The following is a 15,662-nucleotide window of genomic DNA, read 5'->3' as shown; positions in this document are numbered from 1 at the left end:
TCTGTCCCAGTGGTCATCAAGGTGTGGCCCTCAAAAGGCCCAGCCATATTAGCATGACCTGGAACTTGTTCCAGATGCAACTTCTGGGGGCGATTCTGGTGCTCTTTCTAGCTTGAGCGCCATCTTATGGACTTCATGCCTTTTGGAGTCCACATCCCCTTCTCACTCCTGCCCTCTTGCAGGAACTGTGCAGCTTCAACCTCAAAGGATCCCAGCTTTCCCCAGAATTAGTATCCTGAGATTCTCTTTTCAGGTTCAATCTTGAGCTCCAAATGGTTTTGAGGCTACCCTCTGTGGGTGACATGGAAAGGGAGAGTGAGAAGATAGACCTAGGGGTGGAGGGTCTGGGCAGCACTGGCCTGCGCCTCCCTGCCTCCTCCCACCTCATTCTGTGCTTTTAGGCTTTTATGAGAACTCATGCTCCCTCAGCCCCACCAAATTTAAGCAGGCAGACCAGCAATTACTTACAGAGGGACTGCAAAAAAGTACATGTTTGCACTTTCCACAATCCTAAATCCCAGGTGATGGGTATTTGGGCCCTCTCCAGTAAGTGGATACAAACAACACTAAGTAATCGTGCGTTTTCTAATTCTGTGTCTCTGTCACTCCCTCTTTGTCTCCCTCCATTCCCTCTCTACCATATTATTTTAAAAATTAAATAATACTCACATTGATGTTGCTTTGTCAAACCACAACTGTGCTCTCAAAATAAATCCACACATCTCGAGTGCCTGGCGGGCATTCTTCTGGCTGCTTTTCATTTGTGTGTGTGTTTTAAAAACTGTGGCAAAATACACATATCTTAAAATCTGCTATCTTGCACATTGTGAAGTGGGTGGTCCTGTGGAGTTAAGTACATGCATGTTGTTGTGTGGCCATGGCTACTATTCATCTCCAGAACTCTCTTCGTCTTGCAAAACTGAAGCTTTATACCCATTTAACACTAGCTCCCCAGCCCCTCTTCCCACCAGCCCTGGCAACCATCATTCCGTTTTCTGTCTCTGTGAATTTGACTCCTCTAGGTACCTCATGTAAGTGGAATGATATCTTATGTGTCCTTTGTGCCTGGCTTATTTCACTTAGCACAATGTCCTCAAGGCTGACCCCCACTAGAGCGTGTGTCAGAATCTCCTTCGTTTTTAAGGCTGAATAATAATCCATTGTATCTACAGACCACATTTCACTTACCCATTCATCTATTAAAGGACGCTTGGGTTGCTCCCACCTTTTGGTTATCGTGAGTGATGCTGCTGTTGGAATCTCTGTTTTCAATTATTTTTGGATATAGACCCAGAGGTAGGATTGCTGGGTTAAATGGTATATCAATTCTACACAGTTTTTTTTAAGGAACTATTTTCCAGAGTAGGACCATTTTATATTCCCATTATTTGTGTTTTATCGACTCCTCAGAGCACTGAGTTGGATACTATTCATCCATCACACAGATGAGGAAACTGAGGTTCAGAAAGGTGAGACACACAAAGAGATTAGAGCTGTGATCTTCCAATAGGAGCTCCCAGCTGCTCCAGAGGTGAGGTCCAATGTCCTGAATCATGAGCAGTGAGTAGGTTTCTAGGGAGAACTTAGTCCTCAGAGATGGAAGTCAGGCCTCAGGATGGCAGTGGGAAAGGCGTATGTGAAGACCTGACTCATTCTGACACTGCTGGGGGTCAGAGCTGGGGTGGGCAGCACTGGCAGTCTGAGAGAGGGGCTGTGGGGACCGAGCTGGCTCCACCACCAAGGCTGGTCACCATGGATCCTTCTTTGGAAAGCTGTCTGCACACCCAGGCCTGGACAGAGCATGGAGGTAGCTTCTCTCTTGCCCTTCTCTTTGCCTCTCTTGGGAACTAAACGTTTTGATTAGGGCACAGTTTGAGCATCATCCAGAATCCACTTAAAGTCAAGTCACTAAATTTGGGGAACCTCAGAGGTGCAGTAGGAGCAGTTCCTTTTCTGCTTATAGGAATTAGCAAACAGAAATCACTGCCCTATCCACTTACCAGCTCATTTTCTCTAGACATCTTTCGCCTCCCACCTTCATTATTTAGGTATGCGGCATTTACCAAGAAAGAAGGTGTGAATTACACTGGGTATCACTCTTCTGAGTGCAGCCAATGTTCTCATTCTAGAAATCAGAGATGAGGAAACCTAATAGCGAGCACTTGTGCTTCACCGGCAGAGTCCAGGTGCGTCTGCCCTTTCCTCCCCATTGTGGCTGCCATTGGGCTGGGAGGCCATCTCCCCTCTGTGAGGCTTCTCTATAGTTTCTAACGTTCCTAGCATCTTTTTACAAGCTCTGTGTGGTACAGAGAATGAAATAGAATATAGGGAGTCCAGAGGGGCATCCAAAACCCTTCAGTACAAAAAGTGGTTAAGAGCAGTATGCCCTGGGCTGGCAAATCTGGTTGGAATCCCAACTCCTCCTTTACTAGCTGTGTGACCTTAGCAAGTCCTGGACCTCTCTGAGCTTCCATTTCCTAGTCTGCAAGTGGGCAAACAGTGTGGGCGGCAGGATTAAGTGAGATGACTGGCGTGAGCTCTCAGCAGAATGTTGTCAGACTGTAGGAAATGGGACCCCCTAGATGAAGCCCATCCCCCGCCCACGGGACTTCCTTCCTTTCTTCTTTCCTCACCAGGCTCCGCTGGCCTGGAGAAGCTGACAGCACCAGCCCTCTGTTTTTCCCCAGAAAAATATTCCTCCAGGCCTTAATCATGTGTGTTGTTTTTCTCTTCTCTCAATGTGTGTCTTTCTCTCTGGTAATAAGATGGTCAAACAAATGCCACGCTCCAGAGCCACTCTGATGAGACTTGCTGGAGGCAAGAAGGAGGTGGCTGGAGGAGAGGCAGGGGCAGAGTGGTGTCGCCCCCCCCCCCGCCCCCCGCCATTCCACATTAAGGTGTTTCAGAGCTGGCATCTCCAAATTGTATTGATCTTTCCAGCTGCCATATCCCATTACGGCCTGGCATACTGTCCCTGAACTTCTCCTTCAGCTCTGTTGCATGCAGATTCCTCTCTCCCAAAGACCACTGCATTTCCAAGGTTTATCTTTTGGAAATATGAGCACTTATATTTTCCCTAGTGCATGTCACTTCATATATCATTTTTGGATAGTTCTCCTTGTTCTCCGGAGCCTTGGTTCAAATCCTAGTCCTGACCTTATTAGCTACTGTAATGTTGGCCAAGTTATTTAACTGCTCTGTGCCTCAGTTTCCTCATCTGCATAATAGAGATAATAACCTCACTGGATTATTGGGGGGATTACAGGTACAAATATGGCTGAAGTGCTTAGAATATCATTAGGCACGTAGCAGACACAAAAATAACTTGTAATTCTCGCCTGGCATCAGCCTCCCTAGCAGAGAACTGTGAAGTGTGTGGCTGTGTCTCCCAAAGTGACCCCCTCAGTGGATCCTGTATACCCAGATCTCAGACTATTAGATTTCAACAACCAGTAGCATTTCCAAAATCTTGGGACTGGGAGACACGGGTTATCAACCTCTTCTGCTAAAGAAAAATATGATAGCTTAAAAGAAAAGTCATGGTAGTATCCAAAAGGAAACAAAGAACCATGTCTCAGAATGTAACCGTTCTTCTCTGCAATGACAGCAAGCAACTATGGTCTTGACTACACTGTGCCTTTTCTTCTTTCTTTCTCTTTTCCTTCTGGATCACCACCTGTCTGCACATCAGCATTTGGGAGCCACTGTCCTGGGGATCGTTTCAGCCACCAACTGAGAGGCTTCAGAAGGTGGAATTGCAGCCCTGATCCTTAAGAAAGGACCAGGAAACACAGCGGAGTCCTTCTGGGTTCCTCCAATCACCAGAAAGTGCTGGGGAAACCCCTTGACAGAGAGGAGTGTCACTGTTGCTGAGCAGTTCTGGAATAGCAGTGCACACCCACACAGCAAGGCAGGACCCTGGAATTCCCAGGGGAAGGAATCAGGCCCCGAGTGCTCTCAACTTTGTCGGGAGGAGCCACACCTGCCAATGTGTCCACTCCTGTGGTGTCAGGGCTGCTGTTTTCTCTGGTTGGAGTCCTTCTCCCAGCACCACCGTGAAGTCAGTGACTGCTGAAGCTGAGAAAACGCAGGGACAAACAGGTCCTGTCAGGACACCCGGCCGCTTCCTAGCTGGGTGAGGAATTGCAGGCGACTGGGGAGAATTTAAAACCAGCCCAGCTGCCACCCAGGAGAGTGACTAATCTCAGCACTTAAGGACAAGCCTCAGCACCAGAGAGACAGCAAGCAAGCCCCAGACTGGCAGTCATCAGCCACAGGGGACCATGCCTCACCCTGGTATGTGTCTCTGGAGGGACTTGTCCCCACTCCCTGGCAGGAGACAGCCACCTGACTCACCCGGCTGGCGGCGTTCATGTCCGGTGCATCCTGCCGTCTGTCTGCCTAACTCATTTTTGTTTGAGGCAGCTGAGAGATCTGATCCTGCTGGGCTTATCTAGGATCCACACGGCTGCCCCAAGCCTTGACCCCTTCATTACGATTCTCTGGTTTGACCAGTGTTTTAAAATAAAAACCCCACTTGAAGGGTTTAATACAGAGCATCTCGTCTCAGAGATGACACATGTCCACTGTACCGCACTCTTTACCATGTCTCCATTTCCAGCCTCTTTCCTGGGGGCCCAGCCCAGAAACAGCTGGCCCCGAGTTCTGGTTTGCTCCAATGTTGGTATGGAAGTCCCTAAGGTGATAAAGACAGAGCTGGCACTTGCTCTCCTGGCAGAAGGAGAGGCCAGCCACGGTGGCACACCGGAGAGTGGCAGGGCCTGAAAGTGTTCTCTGGACAGCAAACAGCTGAGCAGAAGCTTGGAATCCGGGTTCCACATCTTTGCCTTTTCATCTGAACTGGCAGTGGGCAAACATACCACCGGATGCTCCCCTTTCTCAAAGTAAAAAGGGGCTTTCCTGTCCATTGGCCTGCCCCCCCAGCATTCCAAGACAGTGAACATTGCTGCAGCGAGATGGGTCTCCTCTTGGACCCATGGGGAAAGCAGTGGCTTTCTGACCAAGTGGGGGCTGTTGGACTGTTAGTTGAATAATACAAACCTTTAGGGGCTGAGAGGCTGACTGATATGTTTTCTATACCCTAAGCCCTAGTTTGTTCATTCAAAAAATATGTTCTGTACTTCCTTGTCTAAACCATACTTATCACCAGCGGATGGGGATTAGGGATAAATAACTGTGGATTCCATATCCATAGGATGCTGGCATGATGTTGATGCTAAGGGTGCACATAGGCGGGGTAATCAACTGTCCGAGGAAAGGATGGACTGGGAATGCTCTGCAGATGGGGTGGTGCTAGACTTTAGTCTTGAAGGAGGAGTCAGTGTGGACAGTGTGGGTTGGGGCGGGAATGGCAGAAAAAATAGTGTGCAAGGAAGGTATTTCAGAAAGGAGAATGAGCATGTGCAAAGGCACAGAGGTATGCAGTCATGGTATTCCCTGGAGAAAGGCACCTACTACTGAATGTGTAGAGCCCAGGGAGGCTAAAAGGAGAGCAGAGTGCTAGGTTATGGCTTTGTATGCCTGCTAACAGCAACAAGAGCCTTTCTAGAATTCTACTCTCTCTGAAAAGTATTCATAACTTGCAATTTACAACATTTTCAATTTGTAAAACCTAAACAAGTTTAAAACCTAGCAACCCTGCTTTACAGGGGAAAGAGGCCCTGAGTGCTGAATTGGTTTCTAAGATGGATATCTATTTACAATTTAAATTTGATGCTAGGAACAGTTGGCAACAAAGACTTGGAGCAAGTGAGTTAAAACCAGACCTTCTTTCTCTCCTATTTTATCCTCCAATCATGTTTGTATTGGAGTGAAGTATACCAAAATGTGGGAGAAAAAAATGGGCTTCAAAAAAATTGAATTACCTTGAGCAGACATGTCTTCTCCTTGCAGAGGGCCCCGCTGCAACTGCTCAAGGTCATACTCTTTCTTATCCACTGGGACTCACCCACGAAGTGGTGCACCTCAACTCACTCTCAGCTGATGGCAGCAGTTGCCACTTGCTCATAGATGTAGTCACAGCTGATGATCAGAGCTAGTCCCTCTGATCTACTACAGGGCTTGACATGTACTAGGAGCCCTGGCTGCTAGATGGCATCAAATTTGACTGCTCAGATTCCTTTGTAACAGATGGGTGCCAGAGAGGAATCAGTTGTTAAAGGTCTTCACTACCACTCATGCTCCAGGTGTCCAATCACATGGCATGTAGGGGTGTGAAGGCCTGTTCAACTGAAATCAGAATCAGGTTTGAAATGGAATGGGAGATTTCCCTCCTCCACAAGATTCTGCCTCCAGAATCCTGAACTGCCTGCAGAACTCCAAGGTTCTGCCTGTGAGTCTGAGATACACAGGCCCACGGCAGGTGGCCTTGAATGGCAGGATGGGGTAAATGTCATTCTGTCCTCTAACACGGTGCTGAATTTGGTTGAACCAGATGGACATCTTGGGATGACCATCCCTGAGTTCTTGTTTAAGTCTCCTTTTTCATCCTCCCTCTTCCTAAGTTACTTAGGGGGAATTATTAATGCCAGCCCTGCCTTTTAGGAAAACTCCGGGCCTTTGCAAGAATCCCGGGGAGGGAGTTAAGAAGCCCAGGGGAAAAAATGATTCAGAGGACCCAGCAGTCTAGTATGATGGTCAAGGGGATGGGCTTTGATCTCTATTGAGCTAGGGGCAAGCATTTGATTTATCATAAGATAAAGAGAGGTGAAACAATCTCTCTGAGTCTCTGTTTCCTTATTGATAAACTGGGGATAGAAACAGTACTTAGTTTAAAGGGGTTTGGAGAGGATTCAGTTAATTAGCATTTCAAAGTAATTAGCACAGTGCCAGGCACACTGAGTTCATCAAATGGTAGTTTTTGGTGTCACTTGTTACTGGCCATTGCCTAAAGGATAAAACATGTTAGTGTCTATGAAGCACTTGGAATAGCTCTTGGCTCACAGCAAGTACTCAATTTGCGCTAACCATCATTATCACCTTCATCATTGTCATGATTGCTATTATTATTATTATTAGCTACTCATTTCTTCTTTAACCAGAGTATTGAAACTCTTTTATGAATTACACTATGGAAACTAGTGCATTGGGTTACAAAAGGAGAGACCTGTGCAGACCTGCTTTGCAATCAGGGTGGGATCTTGGATAAGTGATGTTACAGCTCAGGGTCAAGTTAACCCTAACTGATAATAAGAGGGGAGGTTTCCTTAAGAGGAATCCTTCCTAGCCTCGCTTCAGGAGGCTGTGTGTACCCAACACAGCACCAGATTCCGGGAAGATATTTATCCAACATTGAATGCCTTCTGTGTGCCAGTTCTGGGGATACCACAGTAACACAATGACAACTGCTCATGAAGGTTAAACTCAAGACAAAAGCCCAGGGGACTACCAGAAGGACAGTTCAGCTTACAACTTGATCCAACTGATTCTAAAACTTGGGAGCCTGCATGTGTTGATCAGGGGCTGTTTCACCAAAGCCCCACCCAATTTCTGAATAAGAACTTGAATTTGCTTCCTGGAGCCCTAGCAGAACTCTCTGGGTGCTTTGCAGAGAACCTGTCTTTCTACACTTCCCTTTCTCATTCATCTCAGCTGCATAACAGTAAGAAAATCAGAAGAGGAACTTTCAAAATAATCACTTAGGAAAAGAGATGTATCTCTCAGAAAAAGCTGCTCAAAGAAAGCCTTGCCCCTTGCCATACTGCATATGATTCCTTGGGCAGAACAGGACCTCTTGGGGCACCACATCAAAAGCCTCATTTTATAAGACAGGGAATCAAAAGCTTCAAAAAAAAAAAGTGGATCTCAGTTTTATTCCTCCAGACAATACATACATAATTTGCTTTCTTCTTTCACTTTTCATTCCTTAGTCTTTGGAAAATTTACCCCAAATCTGGTTCCTTCTGTATTCCCTTCCTGCCTAATGGATCACAAGATTCCACTGTCCATTGTCTTCCTGAAACAGCCATTTATTTATTTATTTACTTACTGGGAATTGAGCCAATAGGTGCTCTACCACAGAGCTACATCCCCAGCCATCTCTTACGGAACCATAGTTGCCTTCTAGGGACTGACACTGGCAGATAATTTGTAATGCTTCTATCACAGATAAAGAGCAAGTTGTGGAAAGATGGGCAGGGTTGATGCACCCTCATTACAGACTTGAGTAGGATCCAAGGTCTCCTGGAAAGGCATATGGAGAAGATAAAGCCCTGTGACACCCCTCAGTGGCCTCTGAGACAGAACACTTACTGGCACTGAGCCCCATCATTCAAAGTTAGGGTGATTCCAAGGATTAATTAAGTGGCTGTGTGCTAAACTGTACTGTAAGCAGAGAGAAGAGGCTGGTGGATTATCTCTCATCCACTGTCTCAAATCTTTCCTCTCCCAACCATGGAGACTCCCAGATAGGCCTTTTTCCCTCTGAATTAAACATAGGTATGACCATCTGTGGGTGGGACTTGTGTGTTGGTTCCAATTACATGACCTGTAGAGTACTGGCCCAAGGCATTAGACCAGGAGAGGGTGGTGTCTCAGCCCTGGGTGATGACTGGCCAAGCCAAGAGTCAGCCTGTAGACTAGAGGCACCAGAGGGAAGGAAGACACCAAAATTGACCTCCTTGGCAATTTTTTCCTAGGATCATACCAGGCAGGGGTAAGATAAAAAGAAGTAGGGACCATCACATGAAACAAGTCCCAGGGGACATATTCATAGCAGAAGATCCCTGGGTTTTAAAATATATACTTTATATGCAAATGCCTTTCTTAGCCCAGCCTTGGGGTTCATTCTTCCATACCCTACTAGAACAACTTGATGTGGAAATGGAGGCTTCACAATACATTTGGCAGGAAAGTGCAACTTAGGTGCAAAGTGATCTCCTGATGCATTTAAAAAATTAAAAGTCCTGGCATCTAGAAAGTATTGTGTAAAAGTTCAGTGAATGGATAAGCAAGGGGTGCCTGCATAAAAGTGGTACTTTCTATGTTTTCATAGCAGAACAATGGGCAGCTGCTGGTCTTTTCGTCTCACATGCTCAAATGTCAGGAGGAGATGTGTGCCAGGTAGAGCCCACATCTCAGGCAGAGGCCAGGGAGCCAAGAGGAAGGACCTCCTTATTGCATCTTCTATGAGCTGGATCTTGACCAATTTCCTTTTGGGACCATGTTTTTGAGGTGAAAAGCTTGGGAAAAGTAACTTGTTACTGTCTTCTTGTGGGAGCTGGTGGCATGTATAGTATTAACTGAACAACATTTGTGAAAGTTTTCAAAGCTCTTGGGGAAACCCAGGATGGAGAGGAGAAAGAGCCAGACAGAAGGGTTCCTGAGGCACAATGGAATCCACAGAAGGAATTGTGAGGGATAGATAGGCAGAGGCAGGGAGAAAAGAGAGAGGCAAGTGGTGCCAGCCCCCAGGTTAGGGTCTTTGGGGGCCTTCGCATCTTGGCGTCAAGATGGCATATCCTTTTTGAGGTGCCTGACAGCGTGGCAGGCCCTCAATTCGTGTTGATAATGAATGAGATATCAAATGGGACAAAGGAGGGGAGCACGCGGTTCGGGACTCGATACCGCGCCTATCTCGGCACTAATCCCACAGAGGAAGGGACAGACCACCTTCCCAGAGATTACACTTTCTCCCTGTCATGTTGCCTCAGAACCTGGCTGGTTCCTCCCCTCTCCACCTCCCTTTGGAGGACCCAGAGGCTGCGGGGTGGGGCGCGACTCTCAGCCTTTGGGACACACCAGGTGCGGGTGCGTCCCGCCCCGCAAGTGCGCACTCCAGGAAGTCTCTAGCCAAGAGAAGCTGGGGGTCCCCACCTCTGAAGACAACGGGAGAGCCCAGATCAAGCCTGCGCTCCTGGGGGCCCTGAAGCCCACCGGGCGGCAGTACAGACTTTGCTGAAACGTCTGTCTCTGCGCTGCGAGCGCACGGCAACCCCAGGTCGCTGGGGGCTTCTTTGGGGTTGGCAGATTGAGCTTCTAAAACCAGGCCTGGGTGGGGGTCTCATTCCAGCCCAACACACCCCATCTCTAGCGATGCCAGCCCGGACGCCCGGATCCAGGGGGGCGGGAGGTGCGTGTGTGTGTGTGTGTGTGTGCGTGTCCGTGTGTTCAGGGAACATTCCCCTTCCCGGGAGTGGGTGCAGGGCCCCCGCCCTCTGCTCTGGCCCGGGGATCCCCTCCCCTCCGCTCAGACATCCCCGCGCGCCCCCTGCCCACTTTGCCAAGGCGAGAAAACGGCCGAGCCGGAGACAAAGAAACTCCTGCCTCCCTCTACTCTCGGCCCCTCCACCCGCCTGAGACACTCCCCGGCGCCCTCCCTCGACCCCGGCGACACTGCGCGCGGACACGCCGGGAAGGGGGCAGGGTGGGCGAGTCTGATTCCCCAGGCGGGGAAGCTGGGGGCTGCCCGTGCATCCCGCCTGGGGACACCCCATGGCAGCCGCGCCCGCACCATCCGCTCCCCAAACCGTCCCGGGTCCCTGACAACACCAGCTCAGCCAAAACCGACCCCCGCCTCTCCAATTGAGGGACAGGGGGGCGCGGCGCACACAAAGCGGGATGTGGTGGGGGGCGAAAAGCACAGGGGGAATAGAGATCCCGCCAGGGCTCGTGGCACGGGCCCGGGCGAAGCTATTTACCCGATTTCTTCTTCGATCTCTGAGATGTCTGCGAAGATGAGGAAGACCACGAGCAGGGTGAGCGCGGCCAGCATCCAGCTCCGGAACTGCAGCTGCATGGTGGGTTTACGCCCGCCGGGACCCACGCGGGCCGGCGCGATTCGCAGAGGCTGGAGGGCTCAGCGGCGGGCGCCAGAGCCTCCGCGCGCAACGCGCAGCGGGGCAGACACCCTGCGCTCCGGGCGAGTCCGGGCCGGCGGCGGCGGTGGCGGCGGCAGCGGCAGCGACAGACAGGGGTTGCTCAGGCGAGGCGAGCCCGCTCGCTCTCTCTCCGCTGCTGCCTGCCCCTCCCCTCCCCACCCCTCCCCTCCCTTTCCCCGCCCCGCGCCCCGCTCCGCGCGCAGTTTGACAGCTTTGCTCAGCGCTCCTGCTCGCCTCCTCCCACCAACTCCAACGTCCAGCCTCCTGCCTTTGCTTCTCCAGCCTGGCTTCTTTCAGCTCCCGAGGGCACGAGGATACGGCCAGAGCCTGCCACTCCTGGCCTAGGAAGGCTGGGCTGGGGGCACCGAGTGTGATCCGGTACCGAGCGGAGCTCTGGGAAGAGCGCGCACCTCCCGGGCGCACACTGCCGGCTGGCAAACGCCTTCCCTCGCCCGCTCTTTGTCCAACACCCTCGCTTCCTCTCAAAGTTTTCCCGACACAAAGACCAACACCTGGGGACAGAACCCAGAGCGCAGCGAGGAGGCGGTTTCAACCAGGCAGTTATTTCAGCAGTTGACCAATTAGGAGGAGAGGCGGAAGAAGGGAAGGGAGAAGAAATGTCCAAGGCAGGCCAACTTCAACGGAGATGCAGATTGCAATTTGTGGGCGTAGCGCTTAGTCTGCGAAAAGCCACCTCCTTTAGGCGGTCCTCTTCGTCCTTTAGAGACCCATGACTGGATCTTGAGAGCTATCTGAGTTGTCCAAGTCACTCAGTCAAGGCTAGATCCCATGCTCCCGCTGGAGTGGTTGTTCTACCTGCAATGATGGACTCAGCACCCACCCTGCCTTGGCCATGGAGGTGCTGACTCCAAGTAGGCTTCATCTCCCTAGCTCTTGTTTCCTTCTAGTAAAATCAATAACTACCCCCCTCCCTGGAGTCCTATCTTGATCAAAAGGCCTTATAGAAAAATATGGCTCCCACAAGAGGTACTGCCTCCTTGCTGAACATTTCACGCTTTCACAGCCTTAGACAGTTTAGCTCAAATTACATTTTGCACCAACCATTAGCCTGGAGTGGGAAGGGCCCAGTTAAATTTTTCTGGAATTAGATAATTCCCCTTTTCTCCCCTTGCACTAATTGTAACAATTCCTGAAATCAGGAAATGTAAGATTCCAGAAATGATCACCTGGTTTGTGAAAGAGTCCTAAAGGTTTGAGTGTGAGAAGACCCTGTTGGAGAAGCTATATGGAATGTCCTGTCTCAGAGCCCTTGCAAAGGACAGGGAGTGACACATTGATTGTGTCCTCAGGACAATTCAGAGAGGCTTGAGGAAGGGCTGGCAGCAGCCAAGTCTCTCCAGGATGGCTATGGGAGAGGTAAAAGGCCCTTTTTGATTTCCCCAACAAAGTTCTGCCTGTGTCCAGAGTCCATATTTCTCTTTGAATGTAAGAAGGATGAGCAAAAGCAAAGCTTCCAAGCTGGGGGGCTATTGGACTTTGTTGCCACTGGGAGCCAAGATAAGCTCTCCCCTGCTTGGAAAGCAGAGTGGGAAAGCAGCATAGAGAAGTGAGGAAAGTTCTGTATTGGCCTCCTCTGAGTGCCAGGAGCAGATGTTTTTTTTTTCCCTGAAAGAGAAGTGTACTAATTCCTACTACCTCACTTCATTTGCTTCCCATTCCCTAGCAAGTCTATGCACCTGTACTCCTTTTATGGCGAGCTTCTTCAGAGTGTAACATATTTGGGATGGGGAGAGACTTTGTGATACTGAGCACAATGTTGAATGCCATACTCCCTATCTGTTAGAGGCAGGGACAAAACATCAAAAGTTTTCCCATGTGGTCCACTAACCATCCTGTCTCCTAGGTTTCTAAGTGCCTAGATCTTTCCCTCTAACTTGCTTGATGGGTGGCTTAGGAGGTGTGAAGTTCTTGTTATTTTGTCTTGCTTTTCTGAGACCAGTAGTTGGGAGGGTTTGAACAGGGTTTATCTGGTGTGCTGCTCAATAGTTCAACCACTCCTCCCCATTCACTCCAGGGCTCAGCGGTACTTAATGAGCAAGCACCAGCATCATGCCAGGGGATAGGGACACTTAATTTTCTATCCTTTAGTAGCTCTCTATTCAGAAGGAAACCAGACATTCAAGTGCCTAATTATAACCTAAGATGTGATACAGTAGAGCTAGGATCTTCTGACTAGCTTTAATTGATGAATAAGATCACCCGAAAGAGCAAGAAGAAACTAGCAGGCGGTTCTCTCCCCTAGTCTTTGCTTCTTCACCAGCTGTACTCGGAAAACATCATGGAGGTACTGCCATGATCCGAAAATTCACCAAATCAGGTAAACTTCATTGCTATGAGCACTATAACAGCAGAGACTATTTCCATTTTCTGTTAGGTGACCAATGCTCTCAGCCTAAGCTCAGAAGTGTTCCTCCTTTGCATCCACTTGGAAGAGTTATGAATGGCCAGGAAATATTGGAAAACTTGTATAAAGAAATTTCTTCAGTTAGAGAGAAATCCTTGTACCCAGACAACAGGGAGATATCTTTAAGTACATCTGCTGAAGAATAGAGTAGCCTTATTAACATAGAGGCTGTTCTTGGAATGAGTTGTTGAAATTGGGACTTTACTTGAAGGGTGATGGAGGACCCCTGGGACCATTATCTATAAGGTTGGAATCTTCTTGGGCCATCCACTTTATCAATGAACTGTGCACATCCACCACCCTGAAAACCAAGTTTGTTCCTGGAATATAGAACAGGGGAAGAAGGATTATCAGAAAACGTCAGGCTGCTGATGTAAACTGCCACATGGGCACACGCTTGACTTGGCCACCAGATCCCCACCCTTCCTGACTCCTATGTTTAACCAAGTCCCTTTTCCTGCCTAGGATTTCCCAGGAAACTGGGAGATCCCATAGTAATCATTTCTTTAGGTCAAGTCATTGAATGCATGGGTTAAAATGTAGGAGTTCTATGGGAGTGGCTGCAAATTAAGCCCTTACCACCCATGAACATTTTAACTCAAATTAATGGAGTATATTAGCTATTCAGGCAACTAATAAGAGCTGGAAGTTTGTCTTAATGAGGAATCAAGGAGCAGGAGGCTCCACAGAAGCCTAAAGGGGCCCCATAGGGTCAATGCAAAGCAGTGGGAAAGCCCTTTCTTGTCTTTGACACTGGCTGAGGGTGGCTTGTCCTTGTAGCTGCCAGCCTCAAGAAGGGGGAACTACCCAGAGCCTAAATTCATAGAAACTCCAAAACCCTAGCTACCATTTACACGTCTAATAAACTCCCCCAATCCCACTCCAGCTAGGCAGAAATTTCACCCAAACCACTTTTCTTGGGAACAATAACATCTATACTAATAATACCTTGTCCAAGTTACTGGTTGGGGAGAAGGGGAAAGTCAGATGTGGGAAGGAGCATGCAGGGAAAGAACTAACATTTATGAGCACACACAACTGAAAGGCACCTCTTGGGGCTCTTTCTCTTATTTAGTCCTCTTGGCAATTCTTTCATATAGATACCACCATCTCCATTTTGCATTTGAGCAATCTGAGGCTCAGAGAGGCTAAATTGCAGAAGGTGGCTGAGTTGGCAGAGAGAGAATTCTAATTCAAATGGATTCCCCTGGGCCCCGGCAAATCTGGGGTTCTGGGATTGTTGAGGTTCCCTCTGGCTCTCAGGGAAGTTCTAAATGGATTTGTAAGCAGACGCTTCCTTTGATTCTTACTGTATCCCCTTAGTTCTAGCATATCAGGATTCAAGGAACAGATCTGTCTTCACTCACTGTACATCTTTCATCATTTTTGAGACCATAATCATAAATTTCCATTTACATCTTTTCACATGGAAAAGGCTAGTCCTTTCAACCAATCCAACCTTTTTTTTAAACCCTTCAAGAATAAATAATAATCATCCAAACTTCTGACCTAGCACCTTTATAGTTAAATAACTACAAAGCAATAATGGTCTTGCTTTGTCATCAACTCAGAAGGAGATGGTGTGTGTATTGGGGGAGGGTTGGATGGGAGCATCGTGGGAACAGGTAGAATGCCTTAATTGGAATAGATTAATAAACCATTGTGTTTCTGCACCTCCAATAACTGAGAGAACCTGACTTTCCTTTTGAAATTTGTGCTAAAATTTGAGTGTTCTCATGAATGCAACATTTTCCCCTTCCAAATCAGAATCAGAGTTGGTAACAATATGGAAAAGCAAAGGGGGCACATTTGCATTCCATTTGTGACTTTCATAAATAGCAAAATTGTAGTTTCACCAAAGAAAGAAAAGAAATATACTCAAGCGATTGCTGTAAATGTTTCTGGGATTATCATCAGCAAGAGATGTTGGGAAGGATGTGGAGATGAGCACTATAGTGAGTTGGAGGGGAGAGGGTGAGGAGGGGAACAATTTTGTATTTGTTTTCCTGGGATTTTGATAAATTCTTCAGATGGGATGAAAGTCAGTTTTGAATAAAATCATGAATTCAGGGCTTCAAAAAAAAATATCACTTGAGCTCTGAATGAGATTTTTTGCCTGCCCAGCGTTGCTCAGAGTCCAGCATGACGCCATCTTATGAGGCAGCTGAGGAAGTTGGTGCCAAGTTGGCAATGGCCCTGGTTCTCAGTCTTGGGTAACTTCTCAGCCTTGGTCTGGATGATGGACCTTTGATTTTCAAAGCTGGAAGGGTTAGAACAGATCATGTTTTCACTTGACAAATATCGCCTCACCACTTATTTTGTATCTGGAATTGTACTAGAGAGCTGAGATGTCGTGGTGAATGAGGCAGGTGGAGGAGCTCTCCTAGTGGGGCTTGGAG

The 15,662-nt window shown here is 48.3% G+C and overlaps 1 protein-coding gene across 2 annotated transcripts in view; it reads right to left on the bottom strand.

Annotated features, from left to right (window-relative positions):
- St8sia2 (ST8 alpha-N-acetyl-neuraminide alpha-2,8-sialyltransferase 2) overlaps nucleotides 1-10,756 on the bottom strand; it is a 66,328-nt gene extending 55,572 nt beyond the window's left edge. For both annotated transcript variants that reach the window (XM_026394058.2, XM_026394059.2), the window contains exon 1: nucleotides 10,659-10,756. In XM_026394058.2, the coding sequence (XP_026249843.1) occupies nucleotides 10,659-10,756 (98 nt within the window). The remainder of the gene's footprint in view (nucleotides 1-10,658) is intronic.
- Nucleotides 10,757-15,662: the final 4,906 nt, after the last annotated feature.

The sequence above is a fragment of the Urocitellus parryii genome, chromosome 6, assembly GCF_045843805.1.
Source record: "Urocitellus parryii isolate mUroPar1 chromosome 6, mUroPar1.hap1, whole genome shotgun sequence".
Taxonomy (NCBI): Eukaryota; Metazoa; Chordata; class Mammalia; order Rodentia; family Sciuridae; genus Urocitellus; species Urocitellus parryii.
Note: the sequence above shows the minus strand (reverse complement) of the source record. Positions and strands in the feature narration are given on the sequence as shown.